Genomic DNA, 18,180 nt, shown 5'->3' with positions numbered 1-18,180 from the left:
CAATCACTCCATATCTGTATCGAATCGATACAATCAATCCAGACACTTCATTCAATGAGGCAATGTTGAATGTCTTCTTGTACAACTGAATACGATTTGCAGAATCAGGATAGGTACTTCGAGAAGCCTGAGACCAACCTGATGTATCATCACCAAACCAATTGGTAGGTACTTCACCCATCTTATAATACCATTGTTCTGAATCACGAATTACATGACGACGGAAGAAATACTCAATATCATTGTTCTGTCTATCATCGAATTGAGCCTTCAATAGCAATTCAGTTTGACCCTCAGGTAGCAGTCCGTAAAGATACAAATACGAATACGAAGACCAGTATGTATTGCTGGAGTAGAGAGTAACATCGAATCGATCCGCAGTCACGCAGAAATAATGAATCCAGGTGATACTAGCAGGATGGGTATGACCAATGGGAACATCTAACAAGATCTCATCTGTTACAGTATTTCGAATACGGAAGCCTTCAGCAGAAGGGGAGTAGCCATAGACTCGATTGATCTTAATCATTGTTCCTGCACAGTCTGTAAAAGTGAGGGTGATAGTACCTGAAACAGATGATTCGCCTGTAGAAGCACTAATTGTGTAGGTAACTGCTTCACTAGATTCGAGTGCAGTGCCTGTAATCACACAATTATCAGGATTCAGAGAAAGACCAGCAGGTAGAGAAGGATTGGAAGTACAATTGGATATTCCGTAGACCGTAGGAGCGATACTCACTGTATCATACTTACTGAAGAAGGTGTAAGTTGAATTGGGGAAGGAAAGAGTAGGAGAATCAGGCATGTTACAGACAAGTAACTGGAATCCATAGATCTCCGTAGCAGAGTGAGCAGTGCTTATTGCAGTAAATCGATAATGACTGTATTTGCCAGGGACATGACTCGAAACGAACTGTTTCCAGATCTCCTCTTCATACTCAACATTGGTGGGATTCATCAATGTCGTGTAAGGAGAAGAACTCGAGGCAGCACCTTCAAGACTGAAAGTGTGAGGAACTCGAGTCTCATAATAAGGCCACATACGAAGAGCATTCACCATAGGCACCACATTTCCAGGATATTCAATAATAAATGAAGCAGGTAAGTTTGAAGACTCAATACCCGAATAATCCTCACGATACCAGTGAAGGTACTCCAGATCAGTAAACGCACTTGAAGTCTCAACTGAATTCAAAGGAACGATAAAACACTGATTTGATGAACTTATACCTGCAACATAGGAAATGAATCCATCCAACTCCAATGTATTAGCACCATCTTCAGTAAGATGAATCTCCACAGCAAGAATCGCTCCTGCAGCCTGAGCTACTGAGGCAGAACGAATAACACCATGATAATCAACAGTTTGATAACTACCTGAAGCCGGAGTATTACTAGCAATAGTACCTGAAGGCATGTTATCACGGAAAACTTCAGCACCATTGATATAGGCAACAATACCATATTTGTATTTAAACTGGATTTCAATAGCTGCCATATTGGGAATTCCATCAAATTGATGTCGATAGTACTGAGTACCTGAAGAAGTGATTGAAGTGTCACCTGGCGTGTATGTAGTCCATTCACTATCAATATAGCTAGACTCCTTCCATGCATCAGGAGCACTGTTGGTGAACTTCCATGAAGAGCCTTTGTTGATGGGTGAATAAAGTGACAGAGGGTGATACTCTTCATATTCTTCAGTCATCATTGTTTTTAAAACGACATTTCCATTAATACCTTGAATGGAAATCCAAGCTCCGCTTGTCCAACTATCAGACGAATAATCGTACAATTCGAGTGTATACTGCTGATTAGGCGTATTCTGAAGACAGGTTTCAATAACTCTCTCCTCATCGTCAACTAAAGACGGAGCATAATAGATACCTTGGCCCCCATAGGAAATCATAAAATCTTCTTCATCTGCATACTCCATGGACATCTTCGTGATTTTTGCATATACCTTATCGGTGTCGCAAACAATAGAAGTAGCCACAGCAACTAGAAATCAAACAAAAGAGGAAAATTCCAACATGCTACCAAGCCTAACAATGCTCTCATTAAAGAATTGTGAAGGAAGAAGGAAGGGTTTCGCTGATAGGAATAGTGGTTCTTGGTAATCAAATATCGAATGATTACTATACAGGTGGACCACAACACAAATCGTAAGATACTCTAATACTCATAGGATTAAGAAGGAATGTGTAATTAGCCATATAGAGTAATACCGCCTATGTACTTTCTTTCGATATGTATTGCTTGTGAGGATTTTTTTTGGCATAATAAATATAGTATTGAATACTGGGTGGTGATAGGTCGTGTTCTACGAAATCCTGGAGGTGAAAATGTGGTAGAAAATGACAACTCAAATAACTATTAGCAAGAGGATATTTCATGTCACAGAAGTGTAGAACCTGATAATAATCAAATTATATGGAGAACAGGTGATTTCACCATAGATTGTTCTATGACGACAGAAAGCGATATTCGTAACAGTAGGCGGTTAGTATAGAGAGAAACAATGAATATCTCAATCCATAACTCAACGAAGGCTGATTACAAATCATTTTCTACGTTTCAACAAACAGGTTATTCTTGTTTTTGCTTCTTTCCCCGATTGACTTGACTTCCACTACGCTTCTGAACATGTGACCAGAGACGTCCATCGCTAGATCGAAAAGAATTCTTGGGTTTCCCTGTCTCAACATCAATCGTCAGTTTTCTCCCTTGCATTTCCAGAATTCCACTCATGGCTACGGCTTGCTTTACACTCTGACCATTCAAGTATTCGACATAGCAAATTCCCTTCTGACGTCCTGTATCCATATGGCGGGGAATACGAACACTACTAATCTTTCCAAACCGCATAAACACTCCTTTCACACTGTCTTCATCTGCTTCGTAGGGAAGATTCTTTACAAATATAGATTTGCAGTCCAGTGGAACAACAACATCCTTGTTGGGAACTGTTGCTTCACGCTTATGAGGAAGAGAAACATTCACATATCGTGTGCCCATGTGTTCCTTGTCTTTCTGTAGAGCCAATTTCACTTCCTCTGGAGACGAAAACCGTACAAATCCATATCCACGACACTTACCAGAATCATGATAACTACATCTCACAAATAGGAATTGAATATACTAAGATAGTCGGACTTCTTGAATATCTCCACATTCTGCGAAAAAGGAACGAACATCCTCTTCCGTTGTTTCATAAGGCATTCCTTGCACATACACTTCTAGTGATTCTGTGTCCTCCTCAACTGTTAGTTTCTCTTCTTTCTCTTCCTTTTCCTTGGGTGTTGAGTTCTGTCTTTTGCGCAAGTTCTTCTTTGAACGACGGAAACGAGTTAAATTCAGATCGATAGGTTTTCCATTCTCTCCGAGAGCAAATGCCAGTAATACACCTTTCAATGGTCCATGATCGGGTACTAACACAAATCCAAGATCATTTACATCCATTTTGTCGGTCTCTTTGGCACTAAAAGTCAACACAACCCTCAGATCTTACCCAAGAATAGCAATTCGCTGTCCTTCCAGCTCACCCTTGAATTCTGCTTCTCCACCGACAATATTGGCAACAGCTTCCTTGTCGGTGATCTGGACCAACGTTTCCTCCATCTCTCCATCCGGTTTGATAATGACACATCGACGCTCTACGTTATCACTATCCTTGGTACTCGTTTCCAGCATTTCTGAGACTACTACAAATCGACCTGTTTTCTGGCAATCCTTATGTTCACTCTTTTATTTATTCTAGTATAGTAATTAGAGTGTTTGGGTTCCAATCTAATAGTTCACAGTGATTTGTAGAGTCACTAATCATGTCTGTTCCGGTGGAAAGAGTGGTGAAGATCCTGTTTTTAGGAGATGCAGCGACAGGAAAGACATCTATCATCAAGCAGTAAGTGATTTGTGTTTCTGAAGACTGCTTAGATATGTATATTCCGACTTCTCCGAGCAGCACATTGCGACAGCTACCGTTGATTTCACGTTGAAATTAGTGAAAAAGGGAGACATTACGTACCGAATGCAGTTGTGGGATATTGCAGGTCAGGATAGATTTCAGAATATTTCAAGAGTAGTTTCAGAAAATCGAAGAGCTCATTGGTCTAGGTTTACTATCGCAACTCCCATGCAGCTTTCATTGTCTGTGATAATACAAACCCAGAGACCCTGGAAAATGTAAAGAAATGGAAGAGTCAGATTGGAGAAAAGACGCTTCTTCCAAATGGCAAGCCTTTGCCAGTGATTTTGCTTGTGAATAAGTGTGATATTACGGAGAATCCGCTTAGTGAGGAAGCTATTACTACTGTTTGTAAAGAGTGTGGAATTACAACTTGGTTTAGAGTGGGATTATTTGTGATATTGTAATTGTAGACTTCGGCTAAGACTGGAGAGAACATCACTGAGTGTATGACACGTCTCTTGGACTCTGTGATTGTGTTTGACGATATTTGGGAGGTAGAAATGACAGGTAGATATATAGGAATGAAAATCCTAGGTAGATGATGCAGTAACTCCTTCTACGGAGACACGGTCAAAGAAGGGCTGCTGCTAAAGTGATGTGTGTTTTCTTATGTTTGTTGGTTACAAAGGATCTTCGTTGTGATGAACTCTTGACGTAGAAATTTGTTATTGTTCTGGAATTCCCGATCTCTTTTTTCACTCCAAAAACTGTCATTTGGTGGGAGACGATCCTGATTTGTTTATAAAGCGTTGTAATTTGTGCTGTACATATTGATATTGGTAAGAATGAGCTTCTGTATGTTACTGATAGATTAATGCTACCAGCATCTCGTTCTTTTCGAAACAGCGAACTAGGAGTTGACTATGTGCCTAAAAATGGAGAGCACTTAGACTTACAGAATGTGTGGGATTCAAACCTAGAAGAGGAGATGGATCGCCTTATGAAGGCTTCTGAGATGTATCCATACATTGCTATGGTATGATATTGTTGAAATCCGTTATATTACAGGATACTGAGTTTCCTGGGGTTTGCTATCCTGGTTCAGATGAATCCGCCAATATTTTCGAATATAGTATCCTTAAGAATAACGTTGATAAGCTAAAAATCATCCAGCTTGGTATCACCTTATGTACTGCCGATGGTAGGATTGTTGAGGACTATCCAACATGGCAATTCAATTTCCAATTTGATCCTGAGTAGGTGTGTGGTTGAATAGTTGAAACGAAGGAATGACGAGTCTAACAAGGGTTCAATGCAATTACTCGTCAGTTCTGGATTTGATTTTGCTGCTCACAGTTCGCGAGGTATCGATCCCATTCGTTTCAGTGAACTTTTGACAATGTCAGGTCTGGTTCTGAACAACAAGATTCGATGGATCTCTTTTCATGGTGACTACGACTTTGCGTATCTGATAAAGCTCTTGACAGGTCAGAAACTTCCAGATCGCAAAGAAGACTTTAATCAAATTCTCCGAATCTTCTTTCCTCATGTATTTGATGTCAAGTTTATGTTGAAGGATTTCAATTTCGTGAATTGTGGATTGAACAAACTCGCAGATCAATTGAATGTAATCGTTTTCTGTCTTAATTATCATGTAGATTCAGCGCAGAGGTGTCATGCATCAATCTGGAAGTGATAGTAGGCTGACAGCAGAGACATTCTTCAAAATAAGAGATCAATATTACGCCGATAAAGAAGAGTCAGCTTATGATGGAAATCTATTTGGTACACTCGATGTACATAAGTAGTGACTATTATATTTCTACAATTGTGTATTGGTTATTTTATGATTCCTTTGCAACAAATATTGGGCTCAAACGGCTTTGTTAACAAATACAACAAACATCCAAGTATCACACATTTCGATTAGCTAGAAGGAATGAATCTCTTCCTTCCTATCCAAGTTGAGAACGTAGTTCTCGATTTATTTTGTTCTGTTGACGAACCCACTTATCGCGTTCCCACAAACCGTCATCGAACTCATCGGCCATTACAGGTCTGCGCATCTACAAAAATCATATTCAAAAGGTCTCAACGTACCTTCTTGTACTGAAGCTTATTACAGACCATTACAAGGCCAGCAGCTGCCGAAACACCAACTCCCACCATCACGATGGGAAACACAATTTGCATAGGCATGGTTACAGTCTCTTATCGCAAATATGAGGAAATCGAGAGAACCGCGGTTCTATCGAGATTTGTGGATTTCTACTGTACAGAAAAAGAGAGTATTGTTAGTAAATCTGGTATTCTTGATTGTAACAAACATAGAACATTGCTTGACGCTTAGAATCACTTTCACTCGGTTCGCTTTCTGGCCGTTTAACTGATTCTCTCATCTCTATCGCTTCTTCTGGAAGCATGAAATAGAATTTACATTTCAATAAGGACACTGCATCTCCATTGTACAAGCAACACTTCTCATTTCGAATAACCATCTTCTCTACTTGTTACTCTAAGATACTACACTCACTATTTACATATGCACCTTGTTTCCCTTTGACTTCCATCACATAGGATTTCTAAAGATAATTGAACGTTCAAGTTCATCACCTTTTCATTGGAGTAGGAAATAATAGCATACTCTCGACTAACCGTTTTATCAACACCATCAATACAAATATCCATAAAATCTTTAGGACTCTTTTCGGAGTGCCGTCCACATACGAATGGAACATGATACACTGGTATAATGCAATCTTCTCGAACAAGTTGAGCAAGCGTTGCTTTGCTATCCATGAATCGATCTGAGAAGAAAGTCAAAACGATTGAAGTGTTTAAACAGATTCCAAAAACAGAACTGTTTTCATTGTTTCCTCAACCATGTGGTCAAGAATCGTTTCTCTGGTTGATGACCTCAATTATGAGGATGAAGATGACTATGAAAGTGATATACCGTTACATGGTGAGGATCACGGTGCTTCTCGGGGAGAGGAATTGGATTTAGTGAAACAGGAACTGGAAAAGTTGTTTTCAAATTGTTTCTTTCATTACCAGGTACAAGGATCGGGCTCTGAAGTTGAGGGAAGAACTCCGAGAATCAGAAACGCGGTCACAAGATCTCAGTCATGAGTACAGTCGACTGATCCAAGAACGCGAAAATGAGTTGACCGCATTGCGAAAGGAGTTGGAGGAGGTTTGAAATTGTTCTTTACTCTATTTTAGACCAAGAAGGAACCTGCAGATATAGATTCTATCGTTGCTTCTAAGGTCAAGGGTGATAATGGATTGTGAAAATCATAGTGTAGAAGCAGTAAGTTCGTATCAAAAACAAATTGATGCACTTCAAAGCCAGATTCAAGAGAAGGATGAACAGATGAAGAAGCAACAGGACCAGAGTTCTGTAGCAGTTGAATGTAGTCTCTCATCTGTAGCGAGAAATGAACATATTGAAGGAGAAAGTGATTCGGGTGGAAAGTAGTCTGCAACAAACTGATATATCTCCTATTCCAAACAAAGAGGACATTACAGTATGTCAATTTCATGCTCGTTCATTCTAGTCCTGGCTGCAACAGGTACGCGAGCAATTGGATTCTCTTCCTCAAGCCCTGAAACTCACACTGTCTCCGCCCCCTTCTTCTATTTCAGGGGAAATGTACATCTGTCTTGATGGAGTCTTCACTGGTGTGACCACTGTTCAGCAGGCCCTTCAAACCTCTGTTGCAGAGCTTCAGAAGGTTCGAGAGCAGTATGACCAGCAGCAGATGCAACTAACGACATTAATGAGCGCACTTCTGAAAGAGGATGTTTCAGTAAATGAAGCCTCCTTTACACAGTCTCTAGATCGAGCTAAACAGCTCCAAGAGGAGAATGAAAAGATGACCTCGGAATTGAGTGATATGACAGCAACCTTAGCTAAGGAGAAGGAGCGAAGTGTGATGAGTGTCAACACAGCAGAACGACGTTACGAATCCCTGCGAAATGAAATGCGAGAGTGTCTGAGGAAAGAACAGGAGTATGAAGATCAACTCACTGGATTGCGCAACGACAAACACAAGTTGGAATCAATTATTCGTGAGTATGAAGAGGCTGGAGATACAGAGACGTTGAGGAAAGAAATGAATAAGAAGGTGAATGAGATCGAGTCTCTGAACTTCCAGTTGGCAGCCTTTAAGAGTGAGAATGATGAGTTACTGGAGGAGCGGTTGTTGCATAAGAAGGAGCTGGAGGAGGTGGAGAGTTTGAAGAGCCAATTGAATGAATGTTTGAAGGAGAGAGATGCGATGAAGGCTGCTTATGAGAGAGTCGTTGAACAGCATAGTGAGTTGGAGGCTAAGCTAAAGCAGCAGGAAGTTCAACTGAAGAATGCACAGGATGATCTGAACTTTGCTCAGCTGTGTGTGGGGAATCTACAGGCCTCGCTCGCTGTTTACACAGCGGCATCCAGTGGAATGTCAGCAGGGTCCAATGAAGCACCAGCAGGATCGACTGAGATGTCAGCAGAGGGGCAGATGAAGAATGAGGCTAGAGAGACGAAATCTGAACAGGTTCTTTCTCCAACTAAAGGGAAGGAATTTGAATCTCCTGCATCTCCAAAAGAGTCCCACGAGTCTTGTTCTTCCTGTGAGATGTTGCAGAAGGAAGTAACAGATCTGCAATCTCGTGTGGAGATTATGGATCATGAACTGCGGAAGCTACGAATCCTCACACGCGATGCACAGCAAGAAGCAAAGCAGGAGAATGAGAAAAATACTCTCGAACAAAGACAACTTCGACAACTGCTTATCACCTATCTTACATCAACACGAGGAGGTGCTGCACTAAAGACCTTGATGGAGAAACTGGTAGGAATAGAAATTGACTGGAAGTGTAGAATCTGTCACAGGATGAACAACGAGTGTGTATTCTGAAAGAAGTGGACAAATTCCGTGAACAAGACGATAATCATAGTTTCTTCTCTTGGTTGGGAGGACTTAGTATAACTGAGGAGACAGTTCATGAACCTGTTTTAGATATGAATAGTAGCGTGGAAGATTTGTGGAATCGCCTTTTTCAATACGAAAAGGCAAGAACAGCGTGAAATTCTGTTTGTATCAAACAGTGCAGAACAAACAAGAATCCTAAAGAGAACATGAACAGTCGATACATATCACACATTCACTTCCAGTATCAAAACTATGCCTCATATGAAACAGTCAACTTCACTTTAAATTCGAACATAGTGTACAAACAGGATGGCGACAACTACTACAAGTTCGGATACAGTCTTCGCAGAACTGTTTTTTGCAAGATACACAGGTACCTATCGTCTATTATAAATATGCACATGAATACAAGTCGCTTTGTTGGGAGTCTGGCAAATGTAACACAATTTCCGATTAAAAAAGGTTGTATCTTCATTCCCATGAAAGAAGTTTGCTGGCTCTACAGAAATCAGACCCCTTGCCCACATCCACTATCCTCTCGACGATGTTTTGACTTTGTTGTATCTGGATCTAAGGAACGTTTCTGTAAGTTTGAGTTCATCAAGAAACACCTGGAAATATGAAGAGAATGAAACTAATGGACATCAACATTATTTGCGTTTTCTCGTTATATTCCACTGATGCATCGATACTTGACTAATATCAGAACTCCAACCGCCCATTTGTTTCTGATTTCGGTTTTGTTTGTCATAAACTCTTGAACAATATCCTGGAGAACGATAGAAAGAGTCGATACTTATCGTTCCCCTCAAGGGATCACATAACATAGTTCCATAAGGTAGAGCCGTAATTGTAACTGGCATAGGAGGTATGGTTGGTGAAACCAGAGGGACACCAACATAACAACCATAATGATTCTGAGCATCACTAGACTTCAGACCTCAATAGTACATCGAACTATAATGAACAATGAAAAGCAAAAATAGGAGAATATGGACTCGAAGATCCCTACTCATCAATCTGCCTTCTTATAAATACAGTAATAAACGGATGCTGCAAAAGACAGTGTGCAGGATGTCGGTTGCAGGGATTCGGACACAACAAGAACTTCAAAAACTGAAGAAATTGACTTGCTTCAGGTTCTTGTTCTTTCCCCTCCAATATATCAATCTGGAACCGATAACGAATCATATCTTCATAACTAGATCTTATTTCCACGGTTATTCTGTACTAAAAACGATATGGCCTAATCTTCGATTCTCGTTCTGAAGAGAGCGGTTTTACATGAAAAATGTCGTTACTATCACTCACAAAGAAATCAGAACGCATTTGACTCCGTATAACTAACTCTGCGGGAATCGGTCCCTAACCATCAATTCGCCAACTCTCACCAACCACACAAGACTCAATTAGACTAAGTACTTCGAGATCCGAATTACCTTTGAAGAGGGGTCTTCCTAAAAACAGTTCCACCAAAACACATCCTAACGACCAGATGTCAATGGAGGTATCATATCCTAGACATAATGTTACTTCAGGTGCTCGGTAATAGAGACTTTGACACAAAGCAGTAGGTCTCGGTGTATCGTTTGCACAGGATCCTAAATCGATCAAACGAATAGGATTATTCCGAAGACTATATGTGAATTAGAGGATGAGGAGTAACTCGAGTGAATTCCTTGAAAACATAATATTCTCTGGTTTCACATCTGTATGGATAATGCCATGTTGGTGAAGAAAGGTGAGAGCTTGTAATGTCTATATTGAATGAACAACATATAACTCACTTCATAAGCAATATTTCGAATAACATGCAATGATAATCCTTGAGAAGTCAAATATATTACATGATACAGAGAGAAAGCATACAGAGGAAATACAAACACATGATGAAAATGTAAGATAGTGTAATCAAGAAGATAGATTAGGAAATTTGTATTGTTACGAGGTTGTTCTGAAATCCATTTAAGCGCCAAATACTCGTTATTTCCTTGCTCATAGAACTTAGGAAGTGATCTGACTACCTTGATCGCCACCAATTGTCCACTATCCACGTGGCGACATTTATAGGTTTGGCCAAATGTACCTCCATCAATAAAGTTAATAACACGATAACAATTGTTTTTAGTATATATTACAGAACCACAATACAGGAGAAGATTGCCATTTTCGTCGTCTATCAAACCATCCCGCATTCTATCTATCAGATAGTAACAAATTTCCAACAGTGAAGAGGAATACAAAGAGCGTTGCTTCTTATCATTTTCAAGCTTGACAGAAACACAAGACTTGTCGTATTCATCGGCATTCATGATCTGACTTATTGCATCATACGGAATGCCTTCCTACAAATGGTCAAACCAGATAATCCATACATAGTCCCAAAAGGATGGAGACAAACAATCTTCCTGATAATTACATATATTACCTATCGAATTCAACGACGAAGTTGAATTTGAAGGCTCATGAGAGCCTGAATACCCCTAAAACTGACTTGTATACCTTAGCAAACTACCTTTTCATGGGAGTTACTGTTACTATTGGAAGTTTCAAGAACCATTGATACTCGGTCTAAGAATGTAGTAACTTTATTACAGTCCCTGGTACAATCTGGTTATGCAAACAAAAATCTATTCGTGAGGTTAGAAAGTAAGATCACACAATCACTTAAAACAGGTAACTAGCAGAGAACTAGAAGAGTCGAATCTCTGCCCTGAGAACAGAAAGTAGTTTTAGAAACAAAAATGTAAGAAACCTAGAATGCTCAACTCTTTCTTTGCAATTTCGTCATCTTTTAGTGCATAACACACATCATCCGCTTGAATGTTTAGCTTGAATAGCGTATCAAACTACTGTGAATTCCACCACCTTTCACTACTTTTGTTGACGGAGGAACTATAGATATAATGCCTACAGAGGCCAATGAAGCAGCAATCTCCTGCAACTCAGGATAGAGTAACTCTTTGTTACAGTACCTGGAAGCAAGTGCACTCATTCGAGAATATATCTAGATTGGAATCACTAGTAAATGAAATACATCAGAAATAAGAACAAAATCAACGCCAATTGCATTCATATGTAAAACAATAGAAATTAACAACAAGACTTGATATTTTGAACAATGTTGAAGCAACTATGAATTTCCGTCTTTCCAATATCCTACACTCATTTTATAACTTTCTACATGTTCTTTAGCTGCTTCTGAAATGATTCCAATTGTTACTCTACCATCAACCCTCCCACATATTAATACTTTGTTTCTCCTCTCTCTAAAGCAATTTCAATTCCTCTTCTATGAAATCACCTGTGATGATCATTGATACCGAGCAATAGCTAGAGCCCGTCGGACATCGCCACTTACGGCACTCACCTTGCGACTGCACAAATCAATAGCCTCTGGAGTAAATACAGAGCATTCCTGTAGACGATCCTACCTCTAATATCAATCAAGAGGACTCACATTAATGATGGTTGCAATCTGCTGTCGTGAATAGGGTTTAAAGGAGATTCGATTCATGGATAATCGACTAATGTTCCTCAATGACATGATTCGTTCTGGCAAGTCTATAGTGTTGGAAATACCCTATAAGTAATCAATAAAGTCGATTACGACAATCACTATCAATTGAGAATTTGGTTCATTCGGCCAATCAAATAATTTGTAAATAACTTGTTGGTTCTTCGTGAACAGATAGTCCAACTCATCTGCTAACACAACTAATACTCTTTCTCGCTCTTTCTCTGAATTCTTTCATTCATACCTACTCTTTGGTTTCATGAAATAGTCATTCAATAGCTAGGAGTCAAAAACCAATCAAATCCAAACATCTGAAGCTCTAGAGGCCATCACATACTTCCTTGTCAAGTGGTGGTACATCATCGAAAACACCGAAGCTGCCGAGGTCACTTTCATTCCATTCAGCTCCATATACTTCGATTATCACTATTTCCAGAACCTACATCAAAATTCAGTTCATCTTGCAAACCGAGAATCACTTCACGCACTGTGGCTGTTTTTCCTGTTCCTGGCATTCCTGATACATACAGTGGAGAACCATTTCCCTTCTGTTTGATGCTATTCCGCAAATAAGTCTCAATTTGGCGATGTTCCTCTTCTCGACAAGGAATGTGAGAAGGAACCCAAGACAGTTGGAGATGAGTTTTAGCGTTCTCCAATTGATCAACAGGAGATGTAGGGGCAGGTGAACGACGTCTAGATTTGGCAACAGGTTTTGACGACATTAGAGAGTATAGCCGGATTCGTTCTTTCTTTTTCTCCAAAGAGAAATCTAGATATGAGTGTTTTAATCTCTCTTACCATAGATTGGATGAATATAGGTGGTTTTGACGGAATAGATGAATTCACAGAAAAACTGGCGATTCTTCTCCTCTTCAGAAAGAGATTCCCACTCACTGGGGGATACTACATTGACTATATCCACAATTGACTCGACTGGATTATTGCTAACATGATCCGTTTCAAAAAGCTCTCTAACCCTTATTCCCACATAGAGAAACATACCTCTTACGATATGGTGGTCTAGACGATTGAGCAATGTCATTGATCGCATAGTACCATCTACATTCCATCCATTTGCTTCCATCCGTTGCTTCCCACATTGTTTCAATCTCGGCAATCCAACTCTTCTAATTGCTATTTTGTTTTATTTCATTCATACCTTGTAATCTCCTTCGGTTGATACTTGTTTCGTTGAAGACAGTAGTTCAACAGCATCCCCAATATGGAATATCATATCGCCATGTGCTAAACATTCATGAAAGGTAATCTCTAACACATTATACACCAATCTAACCCTCACCATTCCGTTCAATACCCGCATCTTTCCATCGGAACTCTAATTCATCTTCAACATACTTCTTGGATCGTCGTCGTTTCTTTGAAGCACGTTCCTTCATAGGTTAACAAATCAATGGAACTGTTTCTCATTTGAACTTTTTCAACAAACAAGACTCTATTATACAGTTTCCAAAATGTCTTCAACTAAGATGTCCTGCAATTCCCGTCTTGCTGATACTCGCTCCGCTACAACTAAGACCACTCACACTCAATTACTAAGAAGAGTTAGTCCAATCATACAACATAGCATTGTTCCCCACCAGTAAAAATTCAACGGAATTCCCTTCTGATCAATCAAAATCCACATACTTACATAAAAACAGATGCAGATGAAGAGATGAATTATGAAGATGGTTGAACAGAAATCAAAGCACTTCTTCGCTCTCTCAGCAATATAAACAACAATGGGAACCCTAAAAGGAACAAATCCATTCTACTCGTACATGATGAAACAAGTGATTGTTAGTTCCAGAATAATAAGATAGAAATGCATATCAACAATATTGAATTCCTACAGTTCAAATAAATGGATACTAGGTACATAGTCTGTGAAGAAGAACGATATAGAAAAGGTAGTTGGCATTCGAAGTAGAAGAGCAGCCATATAATGAATCGTCATCCAGATGGCGTAGAACCAACACTACACATGATTACATGATTCTAAGTTCGACCTGATTTGCTATGATCTGAACAATGATAAAAAGAGGTCTCCATTCATCCTGTGTATAGATTGCCATATCGAGGAAATGAATCTAGGATTATTTCTAACAAACAGTCTACAGCTCCTGTTCCATGTACTCTTCCTCCAGAGCAACCTCCTCATAATCCTTCTCCAGAGAAGCAAGATCCTCTCTAGCTTCAGCGAACTCTCCCTCTTCCATACCTTCACTCACATAGTAATGGACGAAAGCACGCTTAGCGTACATGAGATCGAACTTCTGGTTCATACGACCGAAGACGTCCGAGATAGCTGTGTTGTTAGACAGCATGCACACAGCACGAGGAACCTTGCCCATTTCACTTTCCTTGATCTGCATCGGAGGCTGGCTATTGATTCCACACTTAAATCCAGTAGGACACCAATCCACGAACTGTACAGTCTTTTTGTTCTTGATCGAGGTCACAGCAGCTGTAACATCCTTGGGAGTCACTGCACCACGATACATAAGACAACAAGCCATGAACTTGCCACGACGAGGATCACACTTGCACATCATGCTGTTGCTGTCAAACACCTGACTTGTGATCTCAGCCACAGACATGTTCTCCATCAGAGCTCTACGAGGTGTGATCACAGGAGCATACGAAGAGAGCATAAAGTGAATACGAGGATAAGGGACCAGATTGGTCTGGAACTCATTGATATCCATATTCAAAGCACCGCTGAAACGGAGAGAAGCAGTCATTGAAGAAATGACCTGAGCAATCAATCTGTTGAGATTTGTGTAAGTAGGTCTCTCGATGCTGAGGTTGTTGCGGCAGATGTCGTAAATAGCCTCATTATCCAGAACCACAGTGAGTTCAGTGTTCTCAAGGAGGTTGTGAGTGCTCAGAACAGCGTTATAGGGTTCCACTACGGAGGTTCCCAGAAGAGGAGAAGGATAGATCGAGAAACCGAGCTTCGATTTCTTACCATAGTCCACAGTCAATCTCTCCAGCAAGAGAGATCCGAAACCAGATCCAGTACCTCCACCGACAGAGTTGAAAATGAGGAAACCCTGAATGGAGTCACAAGCATCAGCGATACGACGCAGACGATCCATCACTACATCCACATACTCCTTACCAATAGTGTAATGGCCACGAGCATAATTGTTAGCAGCATCTTCCTTGCCAGAAATCAGCTGATCAGGATGATAGAGGTTACGAGAGGGACCATTACGAATCTGATTAATGACAGTAGGCTCCAGATCCACGAATACGGCACGGGGAACCAACTTACCAGAATCAGACTCACTGAAGAAAGTACGATAGTTCTCACTCTGGTCTTCCTGATTCTCTCTGTAACCATCAGGATTAATTCCGTGTTCCAGACAGAACAGTTCCCAGCAATCACTTCCTAGCTGAATACCAGCTTGACCAATATGAAGAGAGACAATTTCACGCATTTGAAATACCTGAGGGGCAATGAAGACACTCAAGAAGAATCTTTTTGGTTGTTCTTGAAATCACTCACGGCAGAATCTCATTATAAACAAGAATCCAAAGTCTCTATAATTGTCTCTTTTATTTTATTTCTCATTCCATATTCTGTCTACCGTGGAAAGTGAGGGAAAATAGAGCAAAGTAAGAATTGGATAGTGAAGGAAGGAGACGATGACGTGGCAACAAAAAAGCACTTTGATGATGATCTCCATCAAATCCTGAATATGTCTATAGACGCAAAGTAGACAGCTTATAGAAACAATTAATGACTTGAAATTCAAATACATTCACAATCATTCCTTTATACAGACCAACTCTCTTAAGGAAATGAAGGACGAGAGTAGCGAACCTCATATTATCGTTCCGACACTTCTTTCTTCGGATTCGGGAGAGCTTCACTTTCCGAATGGTAACAGTTTCTTGTGGATACCTCAGGGTCCTAGGTCTGAAACCATTTGAAGAAATCCCTAGAACGGAGGATAACACTGAGATTGACTACTACAGAGTTTTGGATCTTGATCCTGATGTATCGGAGTGTATTGTGGTTTGCTAATTCATGTAGGCATCAGAAAATGACATTCGTGCTGCTGCTAAGAATATGCTCATGTTCTATCATCACGATCGATTCCAACGGATTTTCCATAATTATGAGTCTATATTTATCCCAATATTGATCCATAGAAAGCCTGAAGGATTCGAGGAAGAGTGTCAAAAGATTTACGATATTGTTGACCAGGCTAAATCGACATTACTGAATCAGCGAAAACGATGCACGTATAACTTCATCCATTTCTCCCAGGAACAAGCCGATCGTCGTCTTGTAAGAGTGTGTTGGTCCCTTAACCCCAGGCATATGAGAACGACAGAGAGGAATCGATGAAACTGATTCAGAACATGAAAGTATCGGCTGGCCTGATTGAGGAGAATGAACTTAGCAAAGGTCCTGATGGATTGAACATTGTTTGTGCTTATTATGGAGCGATTGAATACAGTACCGATCCAAACGTAAATATTCTTGACATCGCCTTTGGACCAGTGTTAGATGTCAAGATCCCGCTTATGTGTTTGATTGAGAATTCTCACATCATTCATCGAGGTATATATATTGTTGGATCATGATCCTCAGTTAATGGAGCGACACGTCAGCAGACGCTTTCTTCGCTTCCTGGTTTCTACGATTGTGCTGTGGGAGAGGTAGGTAACACTCGAACAGTAATATCCAGAACAAGCGGTTGTATGTGAAATATGAATTCAAGAATCGTGTTTTTGTTATGAATGTCGGAGAAACGGATGATTTTGGATTGCCTCAAAAACGTAGGATCTTTGTACGTTCCTCATTCCAAGGTCATATGGTTCTTCGTCCTGGAGAAATGTCAGTAGAGGAATCGAAGAAGAAGGCTGCTGAAGGAACAAAGGAGAAGGATCGTACCTATGAGATTATTATGAATGACAAACCACGACACCGATTCCATCTACGATATGTAGTCTACACAATGGGTATTCTTTTAGGATGCAGAGCTCTATATGGGAGGAATGATACGTTTCGGGGTTGGTGTGATGCAATTCTTCAATCCTATCGTCAAGGAACAATAATTGGAGACTTTAAAGGGTTCATTTACAATGCTTATTTGGCAGCTGCTGAGCTTCTGAGACAATGGACGGATCGCTTAGCGACTACAAAGTTTCTGAAGAATGAATAACCATTGTTTGTACAAACACATGATGATACACAACTACTTATTGGAGAGTTTCATAAACTTCGTATCTTGTACCTTTCTCCCACAACGAGCACAAATTCCCTTCTTGTATGCGCATGTCGTACAGTAGTTATAGAAGGGGTCAATTGCAACCTTGCAAATTCGACAACTCTTTCCTATGGGATCTGAACTGCATATTAATCAATAAAACGAAAAAATACCCTGAACTCTTCTTTGAACGATCAATTGTCCGCTGAGGTCCTGTGTGTGACCCACTTTCTTCTGCAGTGTTAAGGAAATAGAAATAGAGATACCTCCAGGGTTTGCATTCCTAGCTCCATCTTTCCACTTGTCGGGAACAACCAACTTTCCCATCTTCTTCTCACAGCGAGAGCATACCATTCTGAGAAATTTGAATGAAAGGAAACGAGTTCGGATTCGGTGACTTGCGGCACCGAGAAACGAAGTGCCTCATTGGCGTAACAAGACGAACTCAATAACACAGAGTCCAATCATAAAATAGAATGAGTTATATGATGGTAGATGTGAGTACTGTTCTTGCTGATTCTATAGCAACCTCAAATCATCCTTCTGAAGGATGGAACCGATACAAGTCAAGGACGAGGCCAATTGATTAGCAATATC

The 18,180-nt window shown here is 40.2% G+C and overlaps 11 protein-coding genes across 11 annotated transcripts; 4 read left to right on the top strand and 7 right to left on the bottom strand.

Annotated features, from left to right (window-relative positions):
• On the bottom strand, positions 1-2,281 carry JH06_3300 (hypothetical protein; the record flags this gene model as incomplete). Its single annotated transcript, XM_014670882.1, has 3 exons — positions 1-2,001; positions 2,041-2,173; positions 2,240-2,281. Coding segments are annotated over 3 exons (2,176 nt in total), but the record flags the coding sequence as incomplete, so codon positions are not given.
• A 308-nt stretch (positions 2,282-2,589) lies between these two features.
• On the bottom strand, positions 2,590-3,693 carry JH06_3299 (hypothetical protein; the record flags this gene model as incomplete). The annotated part of the gene is given in 3 exon segments (XM_014670881.1): positions 2,590-3,112; positions 3,143-3,499; positions 3,512-3,693. The coding sequence occupies 3 exon segments, from the start codon at positions 3,691-3,693 to the stop codon at positions 2,590-2,592; spliced, it is 1,062 nt and encodes a 353-aa protein (XP_014526367.1).
• A 131-nt stretch (positions 3,694-3,824) lies between these two features.
• JH06_3298 (RAS-related protein RAB) lies at positions 3,825-4,561 on the top strand (the record flags this gene model as incomplete). The annotated part of the gene is made up of 5 exons (XM_014670880.1): positions 3,825-3,904; positions 3,937-4,081; positions 4,117-4,350; positions 4,381-4,477; positions 4,509-4,561. The coding sequence occupies 5 exons, from the start codon at positions 3,825-3,827 to the stop codon at positions 4,559-4,561; spliced, it is 609 nt and encodes a 202-aa protein (XP_014526366.1).
• A 223-nt stretch (positions 4,562-4,784) lies between these two features.
• JH06_3297 (hypothetical protein) lies at positions 4,785-5,718 on the top strand (the record flags this gene model as incomplete). The annotated part of the gene is made up of 4 exons (XM_014670879.1): positions 4,785-4,946; positions 4,979-5,166; positions 5,198-5,537; positions 5,569-5,718. The coding sequence occupies 4 exons, from the start codon at positions 4,785-4,787 to the stop codon at positions 5,716-5,718; spliced, it is 840 nt and encodes a 279-aa protein (XP_014526365.1).
• Positions 5,719-6,350: 632 nt separating this feature from the next.
• JH06_3296 (hypothetical protein) lies at positions 6,351-6,598 on the bottom strand (the record flags this gene model as incomplete). The annotated part of the gene is given in 3 exon segments (XM_014670878.1): positions 6,351-6,413; positions 6,451-6,492; positions 6,509-6,598. 3 exon segments carry the CDS (start codon positions 6,596-6,598, stop codon positions 6,351-6,353), a joined length of 195 nt encoding a protein of 64 aa, XP_014526364.1.
• A 195-nt stretch (positions 6,599-6,793) lies between these two features.
• Positions 6,794-8,990, top strand: JH06_3295 (hypothetical protein; the record flags this gene model as incomplete). Its single annotated transcript, XM_014670877.1, has 7 exons — positions 6,794-6,936; positions 6,968-7,106; positions 7,136-7,187; positions 7,219-7,313; positions 7,345-7,440; positions 7,471-8,754; positions 8,784-8,990. The coding sequence occupies 7 exons, from the start codon at positions 6,794-6,796 to the stop codon at positions 8,988-8,990; spliced, it is 2,016 nt and encodes a 671-aa protein (XP_014526363.1).
• Positions 8,991-9,843: 853 nt separating this feature from the next.
• On the bottom strand, positions 9,844-11,395 carry JH06_3294 (protein kinase; the record flags this gene model as incomplete). Its single annotated transcript, XM_014670876.1, has 8 exons — positions 9,844-10,036; positions 10,067-10,200; positions 10,231-10,471; positions 10,502-10,593; positions 10,623-11,031; positions 11,062-11,180; positions 11,211-11,318; positions 11,351-11,395. 8 exons carry the CDS (start codon positions 11,393-11,395, stop codon positions 9,844-9,846), a joined length of 1,341 nt encoding a protein of 446 aa, XP_014526362.1.
• A 533-nt stretch (positions 11,396-11,928) lies between these two features.
• Positions 11,929-13,077, bottom strand: JH06_3293 (hypothetical protein; the record flags this gene model as incomplete). The annotated part of the gene is made up of 8 exons (XM_014670875.1): positions 11,929-11,994; positions 12,020-12,059; positions 12,159-12,265; positions 12,296-12,418; positions 12,446-12,570; positions 12,601-12,631; positions 12,690-12,778; positions 12,822-13,077. The coding sequence occupies 8 exons, from the start codon at positions 13,075-13,077 to the stop codon at positions 11,929-11,931; spliced, it is 837 nt and encodes a 278-aa protein (XP_014526361.1).
• A 734-nt stretch (positions 13,078-13,811) lies between these two features.
• Positions 13,812-15,801, bottom strand: JH06_3292 (tubulin alpha; the record flags this gene model as incomplete). Its single annotated transcript, XM_014670874.1, has 7 exons — positions 13,812-13,879; positions 13,910-13,976; positions 14,007-14,106; positions 14,131-14,204; positions 14,235-14,333; positions 14,365-14,446; positions 14,474-15,801. 7 exons carry the CDS (start codon positions 15,799-15,801, stop codon positions 13,812-13,814), a joined length of 1,818 nt encoding a protein of 605 aa, XP_014526360.1.
• Positions 15,802-16,165: 364 nt separating this feature from the next.
• Positions 16,166-17,538, top strand: JH06_3290 (hypothetical protein; the record flags this gene model as incomplete). Its single annotated transcript, XM_014670873.1, is given in 6 exon segments — positions 16,166-16,247; positions 16,282-16,382; positions 16,401-16,658; positions 16,688-16,934; positions 16,965-17,032; positions 17,062-17,538. 6 exon segments carry the CDS (start codon positions 16,166-16,168, stop codon positions 17,536-17,538), a joined length of 1,233 nt encoding a protein of 410 aa, XP_014526359.1.
• Positions 17,539-17,571: 33 nt separating this feature from the next.
• JH06_3289 (hypothetical protein) lies at positions 17,572-17,937 on the bottom strand (the record flags this gene model as incomplete). The annotated part of the gene is made up of 3 exons (XM_014670872.1): positions 17,572-17,725; positions 17,757-17,796; positions 17,850-17,937. 3 exons carry the CDS (start codon positions 17,935-17,937, stop codon positions 17,572-17,574), a joined length of 282 nt encoding a protein of 93 aa, XP_014526358.1.
• Positions 17,938-18,180: the final 243 nt, after the last annotated feature.

This window comes from Blastocystis sp. subtype 4 (genome assembly GCF_000743755.1).
Source record: "Blastocystis sp. subtype 4 strain WR1 chromosome Unknown seqid_0218, whole genome shotgun sequence".
NCBI lineage: Eukaryota > Bigyra > Opalinata > Blastocystidae > Blastocystis > Blastocystis sp. subtype 4.
Note: the sequence above shows the minus strand (reverse complement) of the source record. Positions and strands in the feature narration are given on the sequence as shown.